This window comes from Camelina sativa, chromosome 14 (assembly GCF_030686135.1).
Source record: "Camelina sativa cultivar CO46 ecotype springtype chromosome 14, ASM3068613v1".
Lineage (NCBI taxonomy): Eukaryota > Viridiplantae > Streptophyta > Magnoliopsida > Brassicales > Brassicaceae > Camelina > Camelina sativa.
In genome coordinates this window covers 25,188,363-25,211,694 of record NC_141893.1, presented here as the reverse complement: position 1 = coordinate 25,211,694, position 23,332 = coordinate 25,188,363, and the positions used below count along the sequence as shown (strand labels likewise).

Below are 23,332 nucleotides of genomic sequence, written 5' to 3'. Positions count from 1 at the left end.
ATGAAATATGGCTTTCAGGTGATGACTATCGTTGGCACATGCATATGTTTTACGGAATTGTGACTATTTTCAACCAATTGAGAGGTATATAATTAGTTATATGTCACAAATTAGTTACATTTTAAGATATCTAGTTCCACCATATTTTCTCATATACATTTGTGGTGATCTGGTCTTTCTATATTTAGTATGTTCGGGGATTATATTTCGGCAAAATATCCAGGACTTAACGAGAAAGAACTCTCCGCGAAAAGAGCTGACGAATATCATTTATGGGTTAAACAATATGTATGTTAAATACTTTTTCGTGATATACATATTTTACTTATTGTTATTATTTAACATATCGAGACTTATATGCAGGTTTCTTATTGGAACGCCTCCAATCCATTTCCTACTTGGGTTCAAGAAATTGTCCATGGACCTTTGAACAAGGCAAAAACATGGCCAATGTATTTTACAAGAGGTTATTTGTTTCATACAGAGAACTACAGTGTTGGACGAAAGACATGTAACTATGGGGTCTCTGTTAAAGGTGAAAATTATGCGAATGCATCTGATGCTGCAGATTTCTACGGGACATTAACTGATATCATAGAACTTGAGTATGAGGAGATGCTTGGGTTGAAGATCACATTATCCCGAGAGTTTACAATTACCGCAAGCAAACATATGAATTTAATGACCTAAGTCGTACTAAATAACGAGCTAATGAATCTCCTTGTTTTTGCCACTGAATTTCCCATTCAAATTCATCGTAAGACTCATAACTATCAACTTTACGAAGATCTCATGGTATTCCGGATGCGCGTAGCATTGGTCCGGATAAACCTTAAGTGCAAGTGGTATGACCCTGTTATTGGTAGAGGCACTCGCATAAGTATTGGTGGCGTTGTAGACGTTCTTTCATCCAGAAAGTACAATAAATACGAACCATTTCTTCTAGGTATGTATATAATTGTCCACATTAATTATATATTGTCTTATCACCTTCATATATAATATGTGTAACCTTTACACGTTGATTGCACAACAGCATCTCAAGCCCATCAAGTTTGTTATATTCTGTACCCATACATAAAGAAACAAAAGCATTTGTGGCTCAATGTTCTAAAAGTAAATCCGAGGGGAAATATTTCTGGAGAACCTACTCTTTTGCAAACAGAAACTGATGATGTTGTATTGATGACTACAATTGAAGATGTCGATGTAGACAATTTGGAAAGGGGAAACCCAATAAATCTGGATTATGATGTTGCAGACGCGGAACCTGAAGATGAATTTATGTGCAATTTATCGTCTTCGGATGATGAAGAAGAAGACGACGAAGAACTCCAATAATTATATATATATATATATATATATATATATATATATAAACTATGTAATATAATCTTAGTACTTTAAGCTATGTAATATAAATTATGTACTTTAATTTTTATGTAAACAATGTGAAACTATAAACTATGTCAAATTATTAGCTGAATTGTTAAAAAAAAAATTAAAAACATATTAACATTGGGGTTACTCGAACCCGAGCCTAAAGAGACTAACTATAGTACATTAACCATCTGAGCCATTAACTCTTTTGTGATTAAGTCAACAACATATACTTTATATTGACTAACGCAAATAAATATAATTGGATCATATGCTGTTGGGCCCTAAACTATCCGCAGCCCAACAATCTAAACCTAAAACCCAATTCTTTTTAACAAAACCTAAACCTAATTCAGAAAACCTAAACCTAAGCCGACTCTCTTCTTCTCCTTTGCAATCTCTCTTCTTCTTCGATTAAACCTAATAGCCGACTGATCAAAGTTTCTTCTTCTTCTTAGTTTCAATCTCTCTCTCTTCTTCTTCGATTAAACCACTTGATGGCTTCGACGGTTAAGAAAACAAAAAATAGAAAGGTTGAGAGAGCCGCACCATCTAACCCATCCGCAGCCATTCATCTCACCAACCCTCAGAGAGCCGAACCATCTAACCCATCAGCAGCCGTTCATCGAACCAACCCTCTACCATCGCAGTACAATTTCACCCCGACTGCTCGAATTCCTCCGCCGTTCACGCCGTCGGAGGAAGAACGTGTTATCCCCCAATAACTACGAGCACCCAATTTCCGGAACTTCCCACCGCCACAGACGCTTTTCCAGAGCTCCGGCAATCGAGTTCCTGATCCGCCTGTTCCGTCGCCTGAGGTTCAGAACAATCCACTGAATCCACCGGAGGATCATATGCTGTCTCCACCGCATCACTCCCATGGAAGTCAACCATCTTCTCAAGGCAACAACTACGAGCCTCAACTCCAGGATGACACAATGCAATCTCTAACCGCCCTCCTCACGATGCCTGGTCGTGAGACGTTTACGATAGTTCTATCTCCTAAACCACTGGAGAAGACGACTTGGTATGTTTCGCTTCATGTGAATTGTGTGGAATTCGATGGTTTGATCCGGTTAATTAAAACAAAATTTGGTTCTCATAGTGTTCTTTGTTTGATTCAAACTTTGTTGATTCAAATTATATATATATATATATATATATATAGTTTGTTTTATTCAATGTTTGTGTTCCACTGTAGTGTCCGAGTAGATACTTTGGCTTTCTCTTGAGCCATAGTAATTTTATTTGATCAGATCATTGAATTGTGTGGAAGGATCCCATGTGTTGTTTGTTTAATTCAGAGTTTCTATTTGATTCGTTTAATTAAAACAAAGTTCTAGTTCTTATAGTGTTGTTTGTTTGATACTTGGTATGTTTTGCTTTCTAATATGACAAACAATTAGCATTCGATTATCTGAGTTAGTGTCTTACTATTTGATTATTGTCTCAGTTAATAACTTTGATTGTCTGAGCTTTCTAACTGATCAAACTAACTACAATTTGTTTACATGTGTGTGTGGAGGTTTGATCGGGACAAAAAAGGCCAACTTGTTCGGAAGATTACCAAGATTTTTACAAACAAATTCGATGGTCCATATTTTACTTGGATTTGTGTGCCTCCCGATAGAAAAGACAGATACTTCATGGAGTTTGCGGTAAGAATAGTACAATGACTGCCATGTTTTTTACTAGTGTTTACTGCTTGTTTTCACTGACATAATTTCTTCTCTCTTTGTTATGTAGAAAACTCACACCTGGGATCCATTGATAACAGGAACCGTTCAAGAACATTTCAACACCATCTGTAACCGCCGGATGAAGGGCATGGTTAGCGATGCAAGGACGGCTCAAATTAAACCTTCATGGATTGAAGGTGACCTCTGGAAAGTGATGGTTGATAATTGGGATACTGAAGAACAACAGCAAAGGAGTACCACCTATTCCAAGTGTCGTATGTCTGACCGTAATGGCTCGGTCCTCACATCCAATTATCAGGCCCTAAGTCATATAGGGAAATCCAAGATGATCTGGTACTAAGTCATTTCTATTTTGTTAGTTACATTTATCAACATTTATATTTTATCTCGTACTAACCATTCTTTAATTTCTAACATTGCAGGAAGAGGAGTTGGGAAGAGAGGTCAGTATGGGTGAAGTTTTTTTCAAAACACATACAAAGCCGGATGGTTCTGATGTTGATGGCAAGGCAGAGAAAATCCATCAAGTTTATCAGCGGAAGTTGCAAGAGAAGATGGCTGAGCTCGAGGCAGATTCAACTGTTTCAGATGGTACTTCACACCGTTGGGAGCTCACCAGCGATGAATGTACTGCCATCTTTCTTGAGGTAAATTAGCATTTCTACTCGATCAGGCATTTGTTTTGCTCTTTACTTACTGTTTTTCTTTTTCTTAAAACAGTGCACTGAGGATTCACGTGGAACCCCTTATGGTGTTGGAAAGTCTCAAAGATACTCTTGGCAAGGGCAAGGGCAATCAACAAACCGAAGCCTTTCTTACATTTCAAGAGCAATTGAAGGAAGCCCAACACCAGATTGAAGTTCAGGCTGAAATTCAGGCCACTCTCAACGCTGAAGCTGCTGCTCGAGAAAAAGAGACTGCTCTCCTTGTGGATGAGTAAAAGCAAGAGATCAAAGAGTTGACGATGATGGCAAAGTTTATGCGCCACACTAATCCAGCCTACCTGGAGTTTATAGCCTCTCAATCAGCTGAGGAGGACAATCTTCCATCAACAACTCCATGATCAACTCTATTGTTTCTTAACTCATGAACTAAGTTATTTTCTTCAGTTTGTATGTGTTAAACTTTTTCTTTCTTTGCTTTTGGTTTGATTTCTATTTTGGACTTGTGTATATTCTGGTTTAAATACAATCATGGTTATGTTTATAATGTGTTTTCATTAGATTTTTCATTTAGTAAATCAGTTTTAAAATCAGGATTAAATTCAGGATTACAAAACAATAAAAACCATTCAATTTCATTATTTTCTAAAACAAAGTAGTCGCTAAATAGTCGTCATTTAGACGGCAAATTGTCGTTAAATAGAGGGTAAATAGTCGCAAATTAAAACGACTAATTTCATACTAAAGTCTTGCAAATTTTATTCATGTAAAAACGTCGCAACTTTGTCGCAATTTAGTCGCTACATTTAGCGACTAATAAACGACTATTGCTAATATAGTTGTTACATTGTCGGCAAATTGTCGCTAAATGTGGTTACTAAATGACGACAAATTAACGACAACACTATATAGTCGTTAAATAGTCGTTATTTAGCGACTATTTAACGACTATTTGTATTAGCGACAAAATGTTAGCTACAACAGTAATTAGTCGCTAAATAGTTGTATAATTTCATTTAACGACTATTTAGCGACTATTACCACAGTAGCCGTTGGCCTGTTTTCTTGTAGTGTTCGCACAATATAACTCCATCGCGTGATATTTTAACTTTTTAAGTGTAAATATTCATTATGTATTAAAATAACTCAAATGTAAAAGAATCTATATCTGAATATACTTGTTTGGTTACAAAAATCCTAAAATAATTTTTAAAATATATATCCTTTTATAAATTTCAAATCACATCATATGCTGAAAAAAAATCTAAAATTTTATTAACTTTATGTATTAAATAGTAATTCAAATAATTAAATATAAGATTAAACAGAAATGAAAGGAGAATTATATTTTAATTTAACATACTGCTTTAAATTAGGTAGATAGATTTTAGGAATTTTGAAATTAATATTATCAAATAAGAAAATGATTGTGTTTGGTTGTAATGATTGTAAAGAATTTAGTTGGAACTTGTTTGAATACAAAAATAAAAAAAAAATGGCACAGAAATGTACTCCAAAACTGTTAAAATAGATTTTAATTTTAATTGTTTAATAGAATTACGATATTGGGTTTTAGGCGTATGTGGATGTTAAGGTTTCCCAAACTTGTGCAGTTGTACAGGCTCTGAAAACCGAAAAAAATGGCACTAATTAGGTGCTTTAATTACTGCTGTTTCAGTCATAAGCTACGAAGATTTTGCTTGTTCGTCTAAGCTTTGAAGAGATTTTAGGGTCACCACGAAAAATTTTGAGCAGCAAGAAAAACACAATCTGAAACTCCGGGAAGATAAATCCCAATTGATATCTCCTAATAAGAGCACCGTTATTGATCATTTCTATATTGGTGTCTTAAAGACACTTTGACCATACTATTAAATTTAAAGACATTTTATTGGTGTCTAGATACTATGGCTATTTGTAAACCGGTCACGGGAGAGTCTGTATCCCTTACCCGAAGTGGAATTGAAGAGTGTAAATATTGTGACAAAACCTTGATTACAGTATGTTCCGATCGACCTACAATTTTTTTCCCTTATGATAATTTATCTCTCATGACTTTTCTTTTAGTGTATGGAGAATATATGTTAACAAAACAAAAACAAAATATTGTGGGATTTATGAAATTTACCTCTTCAGATTCTTACATATTATGTACAAACCAAAATCAGATATATTAAGAGCCTATTGTTCTTAGCTTTTACTCTATCTTTATTATTATTTTTGTTTCTAGGTTAGCTTAACAAAAAAAACAAGCAAACAAAACCTTAGGATGGGAGCCAAGTCATTAGAAACTTAGCAGCAACCTACTGTTTTATATCCTCCCTACAAATAAGCCACCTCAGTCTCCATCTTCCTCAAACCAAACCTACCTCAAGAAATCACTCAGCCTCACACATCAAACACGATCAATATGGCCTCCACGAACGCAGTCTACCGCCCCACACCAACTCCGGACCATGACACTACCGTTGTAGTAGTTGTGTTTGTCTCCTTGGGTTGTGTCATGTTCTTGGCGTTTCTAGCGTTTGTTATCTGGTTCTTGATCAAGAAGAGATCTAGGAAACACCGTGAGAGATCTGAGGCGGTTCGTGTGGATGAGCATTTTAAGATGAAGGAAGCTATAGTCGAAGGACCTAATGGAAAAAAGTCTGTTGTGTTATCCGTTGAGGATGATGTTCAGTTCGCAGACGCGGTCAAGAAAGATGAAAAAGATCTCAAGAAACACGGTGCAGTTGGCCCATCTGTCGCTTCCCGTTCGCATTCATAATATTGTCATTATATATATGTTTATCTTATAATTGTGTTTGTGTCTATCATTTGTTTGGTGAAATAAAAAGCATCCGAAATATTTTATTTATATTCTTCGGACGATAAAGAATATTCAAAATTGGGTTGGTGATGGTTTTATACTTTTATTATATGTCGTAGGAGCAAGCGTACAAGTGTAACGTACAAAAATATACATCGTCCTTGTTATTTGTCAGTCTATAAGATCCAATGGCTCATTATATACGTACAACTGGCACTCTCGTGTACACAATACTAACACTAAAAGTATTCCATTAAAAAATTGAGACTCACATCATCGCAACAACAAGAACATCACGATCACAAATTTAGAGCTTATAAGTTTCATTAAAAATCCAAATATATTACCTAAAAATTGAAATTCCAGTTTAAACGATTTAAAAAAAAAAAAAAAAGAAAAAGAAAAAAAAAGTTACTCTCAGTTAAGACTTAAATGGGACAAAATTAAAAAAAAATTTAAACAAAACCCATAGAAAATCAAACCAGTTAGCACCCCTCGTTTCACCCCACGGTTTGTCTAACAAAAACCACCAAATTACTATTATACCCTCAGCACTCTTTGACTATTTAGTCCACCACAACTCCACAGTAGTCGATCGTCATCACTCGCAAACAAAGAAACCTCCAACCAAAGTTTAAAAGTCTTGTCTCCTTTACCATACAAAATGCATACCCACAAGTCTCTTCTCTCCAACACCTTCCAATGGGCTGCACTAGTGCCTTCTCCGTCCACCTTTCTCGCCTCTCGCTCCCACCGGCCGGTCAAGATCTCCGCCGTGGCAACCCCGGTGAGGCCGGCTCTAAAACACCAGAACAAAATCCACTCTATGGCACCGGAGAAAGTGGAGATTTTCAAATCTTTAGACGGATGGGCCACTGATCAAATCTTGCCTCTTCTCAAACCCGTTGACCAATGTTGGCAACCCGCTTCTTTCTTACCCGACCCGGCCTTACCCTTTTCCGAGTTCACCGATCAGGTACGTTATATTATATACATCATGAATCTTGTCATTTTCTTCTTACTGCGGCAGTAGAAATTACATCGTTTATTTACAATTCATCGAAAACAACTAAAAATCAAGAAATGTATAAACCTTAACCAAGACTAACCAATAAATGTTAAAAAATGTTTATATATAATGATAGGTGCGTGAGGTGAGGCAAAGAACAGCGTCATTGCCGGACGAGTACTTCGTGGTGTTGGTCGGAGATATGATAACGGAGGACGCGTTGCCGACTTACCAGACGATGATCAACACGCTTGATGGCGTTAGAGACGAGACTGGTGCGAGTGGTAGCGCGTGGGCAAGGTGGACACGTGCGTGGACGGCTGAGGAGAACCTTCATGGTGATTTGTTGCGGACTTACTTGTATTTATCCGGTCGGGTTGATATGCTTATGGTCGAACGCACCGTCCAGTATCTCATCGGCTCAGGGATGGTCAGTTCTTTTTCTATATCCATACAATGAAAAAAAAACGCTTACTATTCAGAGTTTGATTAATCAAATTGTAGTTATCTGGTTTATTAAATCATTTTTCTTGGAGCTGTAATGCATGCGTATGTTTTGAATAATAGAACGAAGTGATCATAAACATTTATCGATATAAAATACTTTCGTTTGGTTGGTTTGGATTAGGTTTATAGTTTATACCATCCATAACTTACAATATTTACAATTTTATAGGATCCAGGAACAGAGAACAACCCGTACCTTGGTTTCGTGTACACGTCGTTCCAAGAGCGAGCCACCTTCGTTTCTCACGGCAACACCGCACGGCTCGCTAAGGCTGCCGGAGATCCTGTCCTCGCTCGAATCTGCGGCACCATTGCAGCGGACGAGAAACGTCACGAGAGAGCCTACGCGAGCATCGTTGAGAAGCTCCTCGAGATCGACCCAAATGGTGCAGTCTCTGCCATAGCCGACATGATGCGGAAGAAGATCACAATGCCGGCTCATCTAATGACAGACGGTCGAGACCCAATGCTTTTCGAACATTTCTCCGCCGTGGCTCAACGGCTAGGGGTTTACACGGCGGATGATTACGCTGACATCTTGGAGTTTTTGGTTGGACGGTGGAGACTGGAGACGCTAGAAGGATTGACGGCTGAGGGTCAACGTGCACAGGAGTTTGTGTGTGGTTTAGCTCAGAGGATCAGACGGCTCCAAGAGCGTGCAGATGAGAGAGCTAAGAAGCTTAAGAAGACCCATGAGGTTAGCTTTAGTTGGATCTTTGACAAGAAGATTATTGTGTAACCGCTTGAAAATATAAAACTTTTTTATTTCTTTTTTGTAAGCATATATTTTTTTTTCCTTCAGTCAAGTTTCTACTTCTGTAACGTGTTTTTGACTTACAATTCGAATGGTTCGAAATAAATGTTCAATCCGGATAGACTGATTTGATCCATCCGAACTAGTATTTTTGAAATATAAATTAAAAAAAAAATATTTCATTTTTTAAAGAATTACAAAAAAATATCATTACCTTTATCTATGCATCCAAACAACTTTACAATTAATTTATCTACTAGACTACTATAAAATTAAAGTTTCAACATTAATTATAAAATTAGAAATATTGTTGGAGTCTAGTGTAAAAAGGTCGAATACGTTAGGAATCAAATGAAGTCATTAGTGTATTTTGCTCACAAGGAACTCTGCTTTTATCTTAGTATCCCAACGCTTAATTAATTACCAATTCTGCAGCTTCAGCTACCTTATTTGCCAGTTGCCACCATGATGCTAACCAGCATCTCGCTGTTGGTGGTGGTAAGGGGTGGGGGTGGTGGTGAAGGTGAAGGATATAATGATATCTTATATAATATGAGAAAGTTTTTATAGATGACACTTGGCTTACTATATTTTTGATACATGTATTTTATTTATTTAAATCTAATTAACTATAATTTAGATCTAATTAACTATAGGCTCATAAACCAAAAAAAAAAAAACTACATTTCCTTCCTCCCTTCTTTAATCAGAAACATATGTAGGCCCAAGAATCTAAAAACACCTTATATCAGTCTGTAGTTGGTTTCATCTTGGAACTATACCAACATTAAATTAAATTTATAGGTTTGAATTCTTGGGTTTAGTTTCTGTATTTGAATCTTATATAATTTTCACGGGCACAAACGGAATCAAATTTAGTAAGATGGTGGGTAGGTATTATTTAAGTAAATTAGTTTAAATTTTTTTAAAAAATTGATTAATTTTTACATAATATTTTTTTTTAATTAATATTGTTTTACCTAACAATCTCCAAAATTACAAAAAATATCTAAAAACAATGTAAACTAAATTATGTGCTACGCACGGAGTGACTACTAGTATATTATAGTTTATATAGAGAATATCATAGTTATATGGTTAGAGCTAGTTAGATATTTAATTTAGGTTTCCTTCTTGGTTACTTTTGCCAAAATTCCTTATTTGTATAGAATGCCAAGAAAAAAAAAGAGTGAAAGATGGTTGGCTAAAGTCAACAGATGGAATCAGTTTAAAGAGAATATAAAAACGACACTCTACCTAAGTAAACTCATTCATCTATCAACTTCCTCTATTTCAAACTCCATCTCACAGTGGAAATCATAGAAGATGACTAGCTCCGACCAATCTCCGTCGCACAACGTCTTCGTCTACGGCAGTTTCCAAGAACCAGCCGTCGTAGGTCTCATCCTCGAGTGCACTCCGATCATCGTCTCCGCTCAACTCCACGGCTAGTATGTCACCTTCTCCGATTCCAATTTTCGATTTCTTCAAGATTGGTTAAAATCTGATTTTATGGGTTTTGTTTTTGACTAGGTTGCACTGAAACGGGTACGGGAACAGGAATCGGGTACAGAAACGGGGACGGAAAACGGTGAAGTAAAAATTTATAGATACGGATACGGTATGGGTACTTCAATAAACATATAAGAAAATATACCCATACCTTGAATAAGAGGGGGTTAGTAAAGCTAATGGGAAAAGGAGAGAGGGGAAAAGAGTCTAAAAAGTAGAAAAACATGAAGAAATGAAAATATACTTATGATAAGAGTGCTTTGAATGAAATGAAATGGATGCAAATATCAAAAAATTCGATGTTATCTTCCCCTAAAGCATCTAAGGCGTCCCCATAGAGTCCCCGTAGAGTTTACGTCCCAACATGTCCCCGGTACGGGGACGACTACCAAATAGACGTACCCGTGCATCATAGGTTTTTGACAGTCACTTGTATAGAGTCAAGGGTCGTTTGCATCCATGTATATCTCCTTGTGCGAATGGAGTAATCAACGGCAAGGTTTTTTTTTTTTTTTTTTTTTTTTGTTTCCTTCTTTTACAAGAATTGGAAGAAATAAAAAAATTAGGGTTTTGAATCACAAAAGTCTGAAGAAATGGGTTGTTGCAGATACTAACTGGATTAACAGATGCTCAGTTAGAGAATTTAGATATGATTGAAGGAGATGATTATGTGAGGAAGACTGTTCAAGTTGTTTTGACTGTAAGTTTCTACTTGTAATTGTGTTCCTTTTATGATCTTGAGATACTTAAAGATCTAAGCTTTTATTTTTAAAATTCTTGATTTTGGATTCAGGACACTTGTGAGAAGATGAATGTGGAAACATATGTATGGGCAAACAAGGATGATCCTGATATGTATGGAGAATGGGATTTTGAGGTTCATTCACAAGTTGTTGTTTCATCAAAATTTAAATTTTAATGAGGTGTTTGAAGGTTTTGTTGCTTAATGGTTTTGGTGAAATGTTGTGTGGGTTTGTTTGGTAGGAATGGAAGCGGCTTCATATGGAGAAATTCATAGAGGCGTCGAAGAAGTTTATGGAATGGAAGAAGAATCCGGATGGGAGAAGTAGGGAAGAGTTTGAGAAGTTTGTACACGCAGATCCTCCCACCCCGGCTTGAAGAATCTTATCTTATATGTATTGATCACTTTCATTTACTGCAAATAAATCAGTCTCATTACAAAGTTTAGTAAGAGGCTTTGTGAGTTAGAAGCACAAAGAAGATGTTGTATCTTATATTTTTGTTTGTGAACATTGAGTTGTATGTGAGTGTTGTTTCATCATTTTGAGTTAAAAGCTTTTTGCGTTTGGTCTTTATTAGGATCGTCTCATCAATCAGACAAATCTGATCTGAATCATGATTCTTTGAACGGCACTGGTAACCGGAGACTGTGGTTTCTGCCACGTCCAAGTCGGTAACCAAATTTCCATTGAAACTAGAACTAACTAGCCGAACCCCACTTAAACCAGTGACTCTGTTCAAATATCAAAACTAGTAATGGTCGAATCAGTGTTTTCTTTGTTTTTATTTCACCAATACATAATGATAAGACGAAATGGCTTTCAAGTGCTACGAAGCTTCATCAATCGGTCTGTGAAACAATCTCTGGGAAGTCCCTTTAACAATCTTCTATCTAACAACACCGCCTTGAGTTCTTCTTTGTCCACAATCACCATCCAAGGAATTTCAGATTCCATGGCCCGCTTGAAATGCTTTGACGGTCTTCTGCTCACAAGCTTTTATTCTTAGCATCCAAAGCTGACGTACCAATTCTGCAAAAATAACACTATGCCACCATGACACTAACCAACACTTGTGTTAAAGACTATTCTATTGATGCAATTCGATCTTTCAAGTGCTTCAAACAGAATGCTCAAGTCTTGTTTCTTTTGTTGATTCGTTAGTTAACAGCTCGCTCCCTTATTGTCTGAGTTTCAACAACAGTATATGTGGTCCTCTTTCTCTGCTGTCCCTGTAGGCAAACCCTTCTCTTCCACCATTTCTTTCTTCACTTGCTCAAATGACTGCTTGTCTAACTTGTCGATGATACTCGAACAGATGGTTCTGAACTTTTCCGGTGGTACTCCACATAGCTCCAGGATACCGTCAAGCAACTTCCGGTGACTCAACTTTACCTATTCAAAACTCAGAGAGATTCACAATAAGTACAATAAAACCTCTGTAAATTAACGTCGGGACAATGATATTCACAAGGCTGCTAGCAGTGACGGTCACCTCATTGTAGTTCATCAAGAAGTTCTGTCATGATCTTTACAACCTCAAAATGGGGTGCCATTCTTTCAAACAGACCGATGAAATCGAGATCGCATTCATAAAACTCTCTGTATCTCTTTAGATGGGTTATCCCTTCGGTATACTTTAGCTATTTGGTATCTTTTGAATGTTCTGATACCCGTTCATAGCCACATAGCGTGCAAATGGAACAGTTAGTAAAGTACAGATCTCTCCGTCTTGTATATATATAATGAGCATGATAGAGGCTAAAGAACAACAAGCATAGTCTGAGATTAATAATTCCAAAATATCAACAGTAAGTAAGGAAACAGATGTAACATCTAGTGACATGTAAGGAGGATTATATATACTTTTTACCTTTGGGAGCTTGGGAAGTCTCCTAGTTTCGTTACTTTGTACAATCTCGTTTATACAGTGGGGGTATCACATAGTTGATGTTAATACCATCATAGAAAAGCATAGCCAAAGTCACTAAACAAGGAATCCATTACAATAAAATACAATAAATATTTTATGTGGTTGTTAATGTAGACATGCCATTTGGTAGACTAAGCAGGAGTTTTCTGACATACTGCAAAGCTTACAGGATTGGTCGTAGTGCTCTTAGTACAGTTATCTGTTTTGTAGATTCCCACCAATCTATCTGCTAACTCAAACATGTTATTCCTAAGACTGCACCATTATTCATAGTATTAATTAGACCTCAAGAACTGACCTACTTGAATAAGCTAACAACTGATTAAACTAGAAGATTGAAACTGACCTGATGATAATGAACTGAGCATCTAGTACGGTCTTTCACGTAATGTCCAAAGATTGATACGTTTTTGAAATCTGGTGTAAAAAAAGAGTAAAAACGTTTCAGGGATTGAATGAGTTTTTTGGCAGATAAAATATGGGAAGAGTTACCTAGAGCAGCGTCGATTTCGCCCATGACGTAAAGTGGAGTAGGCTTGTAGTGATGGAGTGCAAAGACTAGTGTGAGTGAGCTAAGTGTCTGTAAGTAAAAGAGGTAGAGAAGTTTTTTAGAGAGTTCACAGACAAACTGGTGATATAAAAGTGTGTTAAGATGTTTGTTTTTCTGAATGACCTTTTCACCACCCGACAAGTTTGCAATGTTCTTCCAGCTCTTCTTGGGAGGTCTTACACTGAAAACGACACCTTCCGAGAAAGGGTCCAGCGAGTCTACCAGCTCCAGCTCTGCATCACCTCCGAGAGTGATGATCTAGAGAAACATATTTGTATAATTTATTAGGGACGAAGATAAAACGCATAAGATAGGCAAAGAAAAAAAGTATTATATTCTAGTAAGATTTTAAAAGCAGCACTCATAGAAAGACAGGAATCATAACTTTTAAAATCTTTCTGGATATCTTCATTATACACCATATTGTTATTCGCCAAGCTTTTGGTTTTGGAGTTGGAAACAATGTTCAGAAGGTAAACTAACCTGATACATTTCTTTGAGCTTTAAGGATATTGTGTTAAATCCTGCCATAAACTCATCCAACCTGAAATGAAATTGTAGTCATCCAAGTTTACATTCGCTTCATGAGACGAAGAACAAAAGGGAAACACATATATATACAGAAAAAAACTAGAGGTGTGGAATACATTCTCTTTCTCAGTTCATCATACTGCTTCCTTGTGTCATCACGCTCTTGGGTCACCGAGTTAAGTTCGTCTACCCGTCCATTGTAAAGTTCCACTTTGTTCCGGTACCTATAAGTAATTATAGCAAACAATCAAGAAAGCTAGAGAAACATGTGTAAATCGAAGTAAGGAAGAAACAACAACAAAATTCTTACTCGGCGATGGAGTCAAGATTTGGATTCAACTCTTTTAGCTGAGCCTCCAGTAAGGCAACCATTTCAAGAGCCCTTTTCAGATCACAAGCTTCATTCAAATTATTATCCATAAATGTTGCTTGGAGCTTGTCCAGATCATCAAGATCTTTCTGAATTCTGCAATGGAGAATGACAAATTTTAGATGTGAAAGAGGTAATCATATAACGAAGGGTTTACCATACGTACTGTTCCATTTGCTTTCTGAGAGCAATCTGCAAGTCGTTGAGTTTCTGAGTTTCTTCTTGTAGCCCTTCTCTCTCATTTCTAATTCATTATATTTCTTTTTCATATCTTGTACTTTGAATTCTGCATCTACCTGTATTCGACTAGAGGTTAGATGATGAAAACGCAAAGAAATGCAGCAACCAACAAGAAAGAAAATGATTTGGTAGTTTGTTACCCTAGATGCCTTCAACTCATCCACAGACTTTTTCAGATTCTCATAATTGGACTTTGATTCAGTCAGAATGTCTTTATGCTCATCAATCAACTAAAATAGAAAGAACAGATCAGTGAGTTTTATCCAAATAGTATCTAGATAATTCATGATTGAGATAAGAACTGTTAAAACCTTCTGTGTTTCTTTATATGTCTCTTGGATTGCGAATGCTTTCTGTTCTATAGTTTTCAAAGTCACATGCAACTTTTCCTTCTCACCCTCTAGCCTCTCCTTTTCTCGAGTCGCCTTTTCAATCCCCTTTGTCAACTTCTTTATCAGTTTCTGGTTTGTTTCTATTTGAACATGACACCGATTGATCTCTGTATTATTTTTGTCCATATCCTAAATATGAGCAACACAAATTAGGACACACTCAACTGTGAGATCACTAACAGCATGCTAAGAGAAAAAGCAAACATACAGTCTGAATCTTCTCAACCTTTGGCTTCTGTCCTTTTAATTTTTCACCACCAGCGTTCTCTATGTTGGTTTGCATCTCCAAAGCCTAAATTAAATAAGAAACCTCATCAAGTTTCAATGCAGTAGTTCTATATTACAGAGTAATAAAACAATGGAACAACTCCATAGATTTTGCATCTACTGATCTCAGCTCCCAAGGAAAAAGCAGTTAATATTTTATAAACATGGCTGGTTAGACCAAAAACATATTGCCACATTTCAAAACAAAAATAGAATTACTGATGGTACGCACGTTATCCTTCAGCTGTTTAGAACCCTTCTCAAGGTTTTGTCGCAGTCGGAATGTGCTAGGTTAACAAGCGTTAAACCTAGATTGAAAATCAAGATCACAAGCGATGATCTTGATAGAAAAGTTCTGGAATCCACCAGAAAAGATAAAAGAGATAAACTCTAAAACTTTATTGATAAGAATAATAATGATATTGTATCTAAAACATATCACCTAAGGTTCTTTATATAGAGAAGGCTAAAACGTAAAATAGGTAATTCCTAGAAAATAAGTAAAGTTACTAGAATCCTAATAGAAAAGAGAAAATACTTAAAAAGGAAAATAACTTGTATTAACTTGTAAACTAGAATTGATTAGGTTTCAGAACCTTCTCTTGCATCAGTCTCCTCCTCCTCCAAAGCACTCGACCCCGAGTTCTCATTTGGATAAAGAACACCATCTGCATGATACTCATAAATGTCAGCCACATTGAACGTATGAGAGATGTTCATGTCGTCTGGAAGATCCAACGGGAAACCTCTCTTTCCTGAGAAACACCATCACTTCATCTCCTTCTTTGAAAACCTTGAGCCGTCGATGTTTATCTGCTGCCCTTTTATTCTTTTGTCCAACTGTTTCCAATATAGCTCTGACTGCTTCTTTAGTTTCCAAAATGTCTTTAGCCATAGCCTCAGCTGACGCACTAACTCCAGGAGCTTTCGGTAATGGAACTAAATCGACCACATGCTTCGGGACAGAGGTATACACCAAAGAGAATGGTGATTTCCCTGTTGTGGAATGTACGACACTATTGTAAGCAAATTCGACCTATGGTAGAGCTAATCCCACTGCTTCGGTTTATCACCACAGACACTTCTGATCATGTTACCCAGCGTGCTGTTTGTCACCTCGGTTTTTCCATCACTTTGGGGATGAGCTGTAGAGCTTCGTTTTAAACTTATTCCAAACATCCTCCATAATGTAATCCAAAAGTGACTGAGAAACTTGGTATCTCTGTCTGAAACTATGGATTTAGGAACTCCATGGAGACGTACAACTTCACGAAAGAACAATTTGGCTATGTTGCTTGCGTCTGCAGTCTTCCTACAAGCAATGAAGTCTGTCATTTTGGAGAACCTGTCAACAACAACAAACACAGAATCCACACCTCGTTGTGTTCTCGGTAATCCCAACACAAAATTCATGGATAGATCCTGCCAGGTGTCTTCAGGAACAGGTAATGGCATGTAAAGACCTGTATTTTGAGCTTGACCCTTTGAAACCTGACATATATAACACCTTCGAACAATAGCTCCAACGTCTTTCTGAAGATGCGGCCAATAGTACATTTCCTCCAAGCTTGCAATCGTCTTATCTTGTCCCAAATGACCACTAAGGCCTCCTCCATGCAATTCTCGAATCAACTTCTTCCGTAAGGAAGAACATGGAATGCATAACCTATCTCCTTTAAAAAGGTAACCTTCTCGGATATCAAAATCCGCCGAGATGCTGTTGACTACACTTGATCCATAGGTCCTGGAACTCATCATCTTGTCCATACAACTCCCTCAAAAACTCGAAACCGACAACCTCCTGTGCTAAAGTAGTGAGTAGAGAAGCCCTTCTACTTAAGGCATCTGCAACCTTATTAAGCGTTCCTGATTTGTGCTGGATGATAAAAAGGAACTTCTGTAGGTAACTTACCCAAAGAGCATGCATCTTATTGACCATCTTCTGGCTGTGAGGGAACTTGAGAGCTTGATGGTCCGTGAAAAGAATAAATTCGCCCTAGAATCGATACTTGATTGTTATCTTGTTGATGGCCCTAGAATCAACACACATACGCCACTGGTTACCCTTCTTTGGAAGGAGAAGAACCGGTACGGCACAAGGGCTCATGCTCTCGCGGATTAACCCTTTCCTTAACAATTCTTCAATCTTTTCCCTTACAATTTCGTTCTCCTTAGGACTCATTCGATAGTGGGGAAGATTTGGTAGACTAGAACCCGGAATCAAGTCAATGTGATGTTGAATATCATGCATAGGAGGTAGATCATTAGGTAGTTCATCTACAGTCAACTCCTTGAAGTCTTTTAGAATTTTTAATACTTCCCGCGGAGTTGTAGTTTCTTCCGTTACAACGCTCATCAGCCCTTTGACCACCACTGGATAGAAACAATTTGTCTCTTTAACAGCTTTATCAAGTTCTTTGTCACTCTGCGTCACGATCAAGAAACTTGACTTCTTTTCCTTCGCTTTGTCACCAAAATCCTTAACAGGAGCCATAGAAATTTTGTGAGTTCCCCACGTAAATATGATCACATTGTCTCGTCCTCGATACGTGATGTCGTTATCATACTGCCAGGGACACCCAAGGAGAATATGACAAACATCCATGTCAAGAACATCACAAGTTATCTCTTCTTTGTAGTGTTTTCCTATAGATAAGGGAACCCTACAAGTCTCGTTAACCATTACTTGTGAGCCTTTCTTGACCTAACAAAGACCATACGGCTTTGCATGACGGGTCGTGGGTAGATTCAAATATTCCACCAGATTTTGAGAAACTAAATTCTCGGAACTACCGTTATCAACAATCATATTGCACACTTTGTTTTGAACAGAACAATGTGTTCTAAACATATTCTTGCGTTGTCCCTCTTCTTTAGATGATAACAAGAGTCGCTGGAGTACAATACTTATTCTTTCTTCAGATTCCTCTTCAGCAAACTCGACCCCCTCATACTCCTCATTCTCTGCGAAGTCGTCATCCTCCTCTTCTATTAAGGCAACCGTTTTTTGACTGGGACATACATTCAACCTGTGACCTTGTCCTTGGAAACGGAAACACTTGTCGATGGTTGGTCTAGCATAAGGAGTATTCTGTTTCGGAGCTGGTGTGTTGTTCTGTTGAATGCTGCTATTAGAACTACTAGCTCCTTTGTTGCCAGTGTTTGGATCCCTGTTGGATACGCCCTTGTCTTTCTCCCCAGTTGGTTCGAAGCTGTTCTGAACCGAGGGAAGGTTGAGAACCCCCGAGATGACTTCTCCATCAATTCTGCTTTCAAAGCTAGACTCGAGGCTTCTTGCACCGTCCATACAGTCTGTAACCCTATCTTTCCCTGAAGAGACCCATTTAAACCACTGATGTATCTAGCCACCTTCTGATTCTCTGTTTCATTCAAGTCATTACGTTAAGAGGAACATAAGAATTCAGCCGTATAGTCCGTCACTGTTTTGTTTCCTTGAACACACTCAATTTACATCTTGTAGAGAATCTGTTCGTAATCTTCCGGTAAGAAACGCTCCACCATCAGTAGTTACATCTTATACTGGACCCTTCCTCTGTCTTTGTCTTTGGAGGACTAGTTTATCTCACCATATAGCAGCAGTCTTCTTCAATCTGATTGCCACCATCTTGACCTGTTTACTTTTCGGGACACCCATAACATCGAAAAATCGATCAACATCAATTTGCCAGTTGAGAAATTCCTCTACTCCCATAGTCCCATAAAACAATGGAATATCTGTTTTCACTCGGTAATCATGATTGTTTTGATTTTCTTGTTCTTCATCTTCTCCTTCTGAGTCCTCCTCCAAGCTGGAATTTCAACAACAACACGATTGTTTCTGCCTTGTTGTCGATTGTTTCCACCGTGCTGTCAGTTGTTTCCACCTTGCTGAACCCGAGCTTGTTCCTCAACGGCCGGATTGTTTCCGCCTTGTTGATTTGGATTTGGTCCCCTTCGTTCTCCTCTTCCTTGCATCGCGTTAGCAATCTGTTGGGGTGATGTTCATATATTTTGCCTTGTTTTCCCTTAGTATATTCACATCTTTTGCATGATTTTCTATCTCATTTGTCCATTATTGCATAGTTTTAGAACTGTTTATGCATTAGAGTAGATTTGCATTGCATTTGCATAGTTTCTTGCATAAACAGGTGATTTTGGATCCTAAGGAGCATGGAAGTGATGCTGAAGAAGATTGGAGCTGTCAAGAGAAGGAAACAAGGGATTTGGAGCTGAAGAATCAAGGTCCGGAAGTCCACTCGACCACCCACTCGACCAAGCACTCGACCACCCACTCGACCAGCACTCGACCAGCACTCGACCGAGCACATGGTCGAGTTGACCGAGCCGCCCACTTATTTTGTCTTTTAGCTTTTTAGAGCTTCCCTTCCTTTTCCTATAAAAGGCCTTGTACCCTGCAGCCACCAAAAGAGAGAGACTTTTTAGAGTACAATCCTAGACCTAGTATTTACCTTTTTGGGGAATTATTCCTTTTTGCTTTTTATTGCTTAGATCTTTTAGCCACTTTTGTTTATTTTTAAGAAATCTTTGATACTTGTTGGTTCCATAGCTTTCAAAGTATTAAGAATTTGAGTTTGATTTTTTCTTCAATATTGTAGATCTTCATCTCATCTTTCTAATCATGCAAGTTTCTTTGATTTCTGGGTTTATGACTTTGTTCATCATGTTTTGTGATTGTGAGTAGTGGCTTAGGATCTTGAGGATGGATTAGGGTGGATAAAGGTAATGGTTGTTTGGATTGGTCAAGATTGATTGCTTAATATCTCTTCTGGGTTAGATATGCTCTATGTTATTCTTATACTGAGAGGGTAAGGGTAGATCTTAAGCTTCTTAGCATCATACCAATGTCTAAGTTGTTAGATAAAGCTAATACTAGAGATTATCATGAAGCATGCAAAGAGATTAGATGTTTACTATGATTTTTGACATTGATGATCTGGTTGTTTAATGTCTGCTTTGATATGTAATAGCTAGTGAGAACTAAGTCTAAGAAGTATCTTGGCTTGATTGTTATTGTCATGAGAATGGATTAACATGTATTAGAAGATCATTGTCTAGAGATAGCTCATTGTTGATTGAGGTTTGTTGACCAATTTAGATAGCCATAGCTTGAGTCCATCCCATGAATCCATCCTTAAGACCTTTCTTGTTTATTGATTTCATGTTCAAGTTTTGTTAATTGATTGCTGTTTGCTCTGTTTCAATATTTGCTCTGTTTCTGGCATTCGCTCATCAACTCGACCATCCACTCGATCGAGCATCCGATCGAGTGCTTGCTCGAGCTCCTTCCAGAGTTCCTGTTTTTTTTGTTCTGTATCTTCCTGTTTCATTCCTTGTTTCATTCTAGTTGCATTGTCCTGTTGCATTTGATTTAGTTTCTGTTTAATCCTGTGTCATTGCTTAGTTTGCTTACTATAATTACTTTTCCTGTTTCATTTCATTATTGCTTTGATCATTCTGTTTTTGCTTTGCATTTAGTATCCTGTTTTAGTAGATTTACATTCTGCATTTCATAATCATCATTAGGTTGTTAGTGACAAACATCTTTCATATTTGGTTTAACTTAGATGAGTATTCACATCCTGATTGCTTGCATCATACTCATTATGGTTTGACATCCTTTATGCTACAACTACATAAGGGTAATTGAAACATCTTGCATCCATCTCTATATTCATCATCATATCATATCATCCATCATCATCACACTAGAAAGCAAGTTTCATGGGGTAAAACAGCAACTTGATTAGTCAACGCCGTCAGCAGAGCTCCTAAAGCCTCAATATCTGCTTTGGTTGATGGTTGATCACCCATGGCCGATCAAGCTTCGAAAAGAGTAAGAGAAGACCTGCTCTGATACCACTTGACGCAGTCGGAATGTGCTAGGTTAACAAGCGTTAAACCTAGATTGAAAATCAAGATCACAAGCGATGATCTTGATAGAAAAGCTCTGGAATCCACCAGAAAAGATAAAAGAGATAAACTCTAAAACTTTATTGATAAGAATAATAATGATATTGTGTCTAAAACATATCACCTAAGATTCTTTATATAGAGAAGGCTAAAACGTAAAATAGGTAATTCCTAGAAAATAAGTAAAGTTACTAGAATCCTAATAGAAAAGAGAAAATACTTAAAAAGGAAAATATCTTATTATATAAACCTTGGTTCTCAAAGTTAGTAACTTACCAGATCGTGACACGTGTTAGTTTTAACGATTAAAGATCAAAGTTAAAAATTCACCAGATCGTTACACGTGTCAATTTTAACGAATAAATATCAAAGTTAGTAACTCATCAGATCGTGACACGTGTCAATTGTAATCTTATTATATTTTCAAAAAACAACTAAGATAAATATACTATGTGTCATCCATATCAAAGTTTTACTGTTACAAAATATTTTTAACCACTAAAGGGTAAAATAAATATATTATATGTCATCCATATTTGGTTGTATAATTATATTATATAACATAACACATTAAACAAGATATTAAAACGAAGAAAACGAAGAAAACGAAAATCATGAAAAACCGATTGATAGTCTTGGAAAAAAAACTTGAATTGAAGTGAACTAATTTTTTTATTATATTAAAAATCTTACTATATAAAATAGGGTTTTCAAATTAGACATTAACATGATCATGACATAATGAGATGTTGACACGTGTCAATAAAATGTTATTTTTCAAAACAGATAATTAAGAAAATAACATCAAATCTAAATAAAATTTACATGTTTATATCTAAAAAAAATTCTAAATCAAAAAAGAAAATTAACAAAACTAATCTAATTCCATTGTACATTACTTATATTATACGTGTTTTCTTAATAAGATTTTGACATGTATAAACAAAAAAGTAATTCACTAAGCATGTATATTATTAGGTTATTAATAAATAAATAGTGAATAACAATTTAAAACATACGTTATGTCAAAAGAATTATTATTTTGAAACCTAATAGGACAGCTAATTAAGAAAATAACATTATATCTACATAACATTACATGTTTCTATCGAAAGCTTTGATCTTTGATTTTTTTTTCTTATATAATTTTGTCGATCTATTGCGTTGGTCTTTGATTCGTGCGGGTTTTTCAGTGGAAGCTATCAGATGCAATAAATGGAATTAAAGTATATAAGCCCGCTAATTTAATTGAGGATGGAGACACTGATGGAGGTTCCAAAAGTAATTCTATTGTTAGTAGCATTATAAGTTTGGTAGATAAGTCGGTGGTTGATGTTTTTGGTCAAAACTTAGAGTTGTCTTTTCTGAATAATGTTGATGATTCCGGTATTGAAACAAAAGCTGTTTGATCGAGTAATTGAGAAGCGGTTTCAAAATTGGGAAGTTGGAACGGTATACCATTTTAAAGTTGTTTCAAACTGGATTTATGTGGTTTTCTATCTAATTAGGTTCGCAAAACCGTTTAAACCAGGTATATAGAGAAATATTTGAGAATTTTTTATTCGGGTAGAAATAAGTTGAGAATTTATGATTCGAGAATATTTGAGACGAAGTCATAGCTTTAAGTTGTTTAAGTACAATTGGATATTTCTGAAGAGTAAATAGGTCGTTAATCCTTAACGTGATTATGACTCATGACATGTTTTGGATTGTATATAAAGTTTCTATTTTGTATATCTGAATTATCTAAGACTTATATATATCATCCTAATTACAATTTTCAAATTTTTATTTTTATTATATTATATTAATTTTTTTTCAATTTCTAAACTTTTATTGGGTTAGTCATAAAATCATTGGAATCGAGTAGATAATTTTCACCAATTGTTCATCCAAAACATCTTTGGAGTAAAAAAAAAACTTCATGGTTAAAGAAATTATGTCACAAAACAATTTTAGTAATTATAAGAACTATAATTATACCAAAGTGAAAATAAAGCAACATAAAATTTGTTTAATTTGGTTAGAAGACATTTTATAGG

The 23,332-nt window shown here is 36.4% G+C and overlaps 4 protein-coding genes, 1 non-coding gene and 1 pseudogene across 6 annotated transcripts; 4 read left to right on the top strand and 2 right to left on the bottom strand.

The window, feature by feature from the left end:
- Positions 1-2,441: 2,441 nt before the first annotated feature.
- Positions 2,442-4,251, top strand: LOC104767947 (uncharacterized). The gene is made up of 4 exons (XM_087485872.1): positions 2,442-3,041; positions 3,130-3,416; positions 3,506-3,730; positions 3,804-4,251. Exons 1-4 carry the CDS (start codon positions 2,895-2,897, stop codon positions 4,021-4,023), a joined length of 879 nt encoding a protein of 292 aa, XP_087341998.1. The 5' UTR covers positions 2,442-2,894; the 3' UTR covers positions 4,024-4,251.
- A 1,589-nt stretch (positions 4,252-5,840) lies between these two features.
- LOC104742150 (protein TRACHEARY ELEMENT DIFFERENTIATION-RELATED 6) lies at positions 5,841-6,602 on the top strand. The gene has a single exon (XR_015579325.1). It is a non-coding gene; the product is annotated as a protein TRACHEARY ELEMENT DIFFERENTIATION-RELATED 6 (transcript).
- Positions 6,603-7,016: 414 nt separating this feature from the next.
- Positions 7,017-8,960, top strand: LOC104742149 (stearoyl-[acyl-carrier-protein] 9-desaturase 6, chloroplastic). Its single transcript, XM_010463123.3, has 3 exons — positions 7,017-7,530; positions 7,700-7,993; positions 8,240-8,960. Exons 1-3 carry the CDS (start codon positions 7,219-7,221, stop codon positions 8,807-8,809), a joined length of 1,176 nt encoding a protein of 391 aa, XP_010461425.1. The 5' UTR covers positions 7,017-7,218; the 3' UTR covers positions 8,810-8,960.
- A 1,161-nt stretch (positions 8,961-10,121) lies between these two features.
- On the top strand, positions 10,122-11,559 carry LOC104743854 (protein AIG2 A-like). Its single transcript, XM_010464890.3, has 5 exons — positions 10,122-10,275; positions 10,763-10,835; positions 10,944-11,036; positions 11,130-11,213; positions 11,321-11,559. The coding sequence occupies exons 1-5, from the start codon at positions 10,151-10,153 to the stop codon at positions 11,453-11,455; spliced, it is 510 nt and encodes a 169-aa protein (XP_010463192.1). The 5' UTR covers positions 10,122-10,150; the 3' UTR covers positions 11,456-11,559.
- A 1,357-nt stretch (positions 11,560-12,916) lies between these two features.
- Positions 12,917-19,012, bottom strand: LOC147928587 (structural maintenance of chromosomes protein 4-like; annotated as a pseudogene). Its single transcript, XR_760457.3, has 12 exons — positions 15,592-19,012; positions 15,301-15,384; positions 15,012-15,221; positions 14,841-14,930; positions 14,627-14,756; positions 14,401-14,556; positions 14,207-14,314; positions 14,043-14,103; positions 13,683-13,817; positions 13,502-13,589; positions 13,356-13,426; positions 12,917-13,264 (listed from the first exon to the last, which is right to left on the bottom strand). The product of XR_760457.3 is annotated as a structural maintenance of chromosomes protein 4-like (transcript).
- Positions 17,356-18,042, bottom strand: LOC147928588 (uncharacterized). The gene has a single exon (XM_087486203.1). It carries the CDS (start codon positions 18,040-18,042, stop codon positions 17,356-17,358), a length of 687 nt encoding a protein of 228 aa, XP_087342329.1.
- Positions 19,013-23,332: the final 4,320 nt, after the last annotated feature.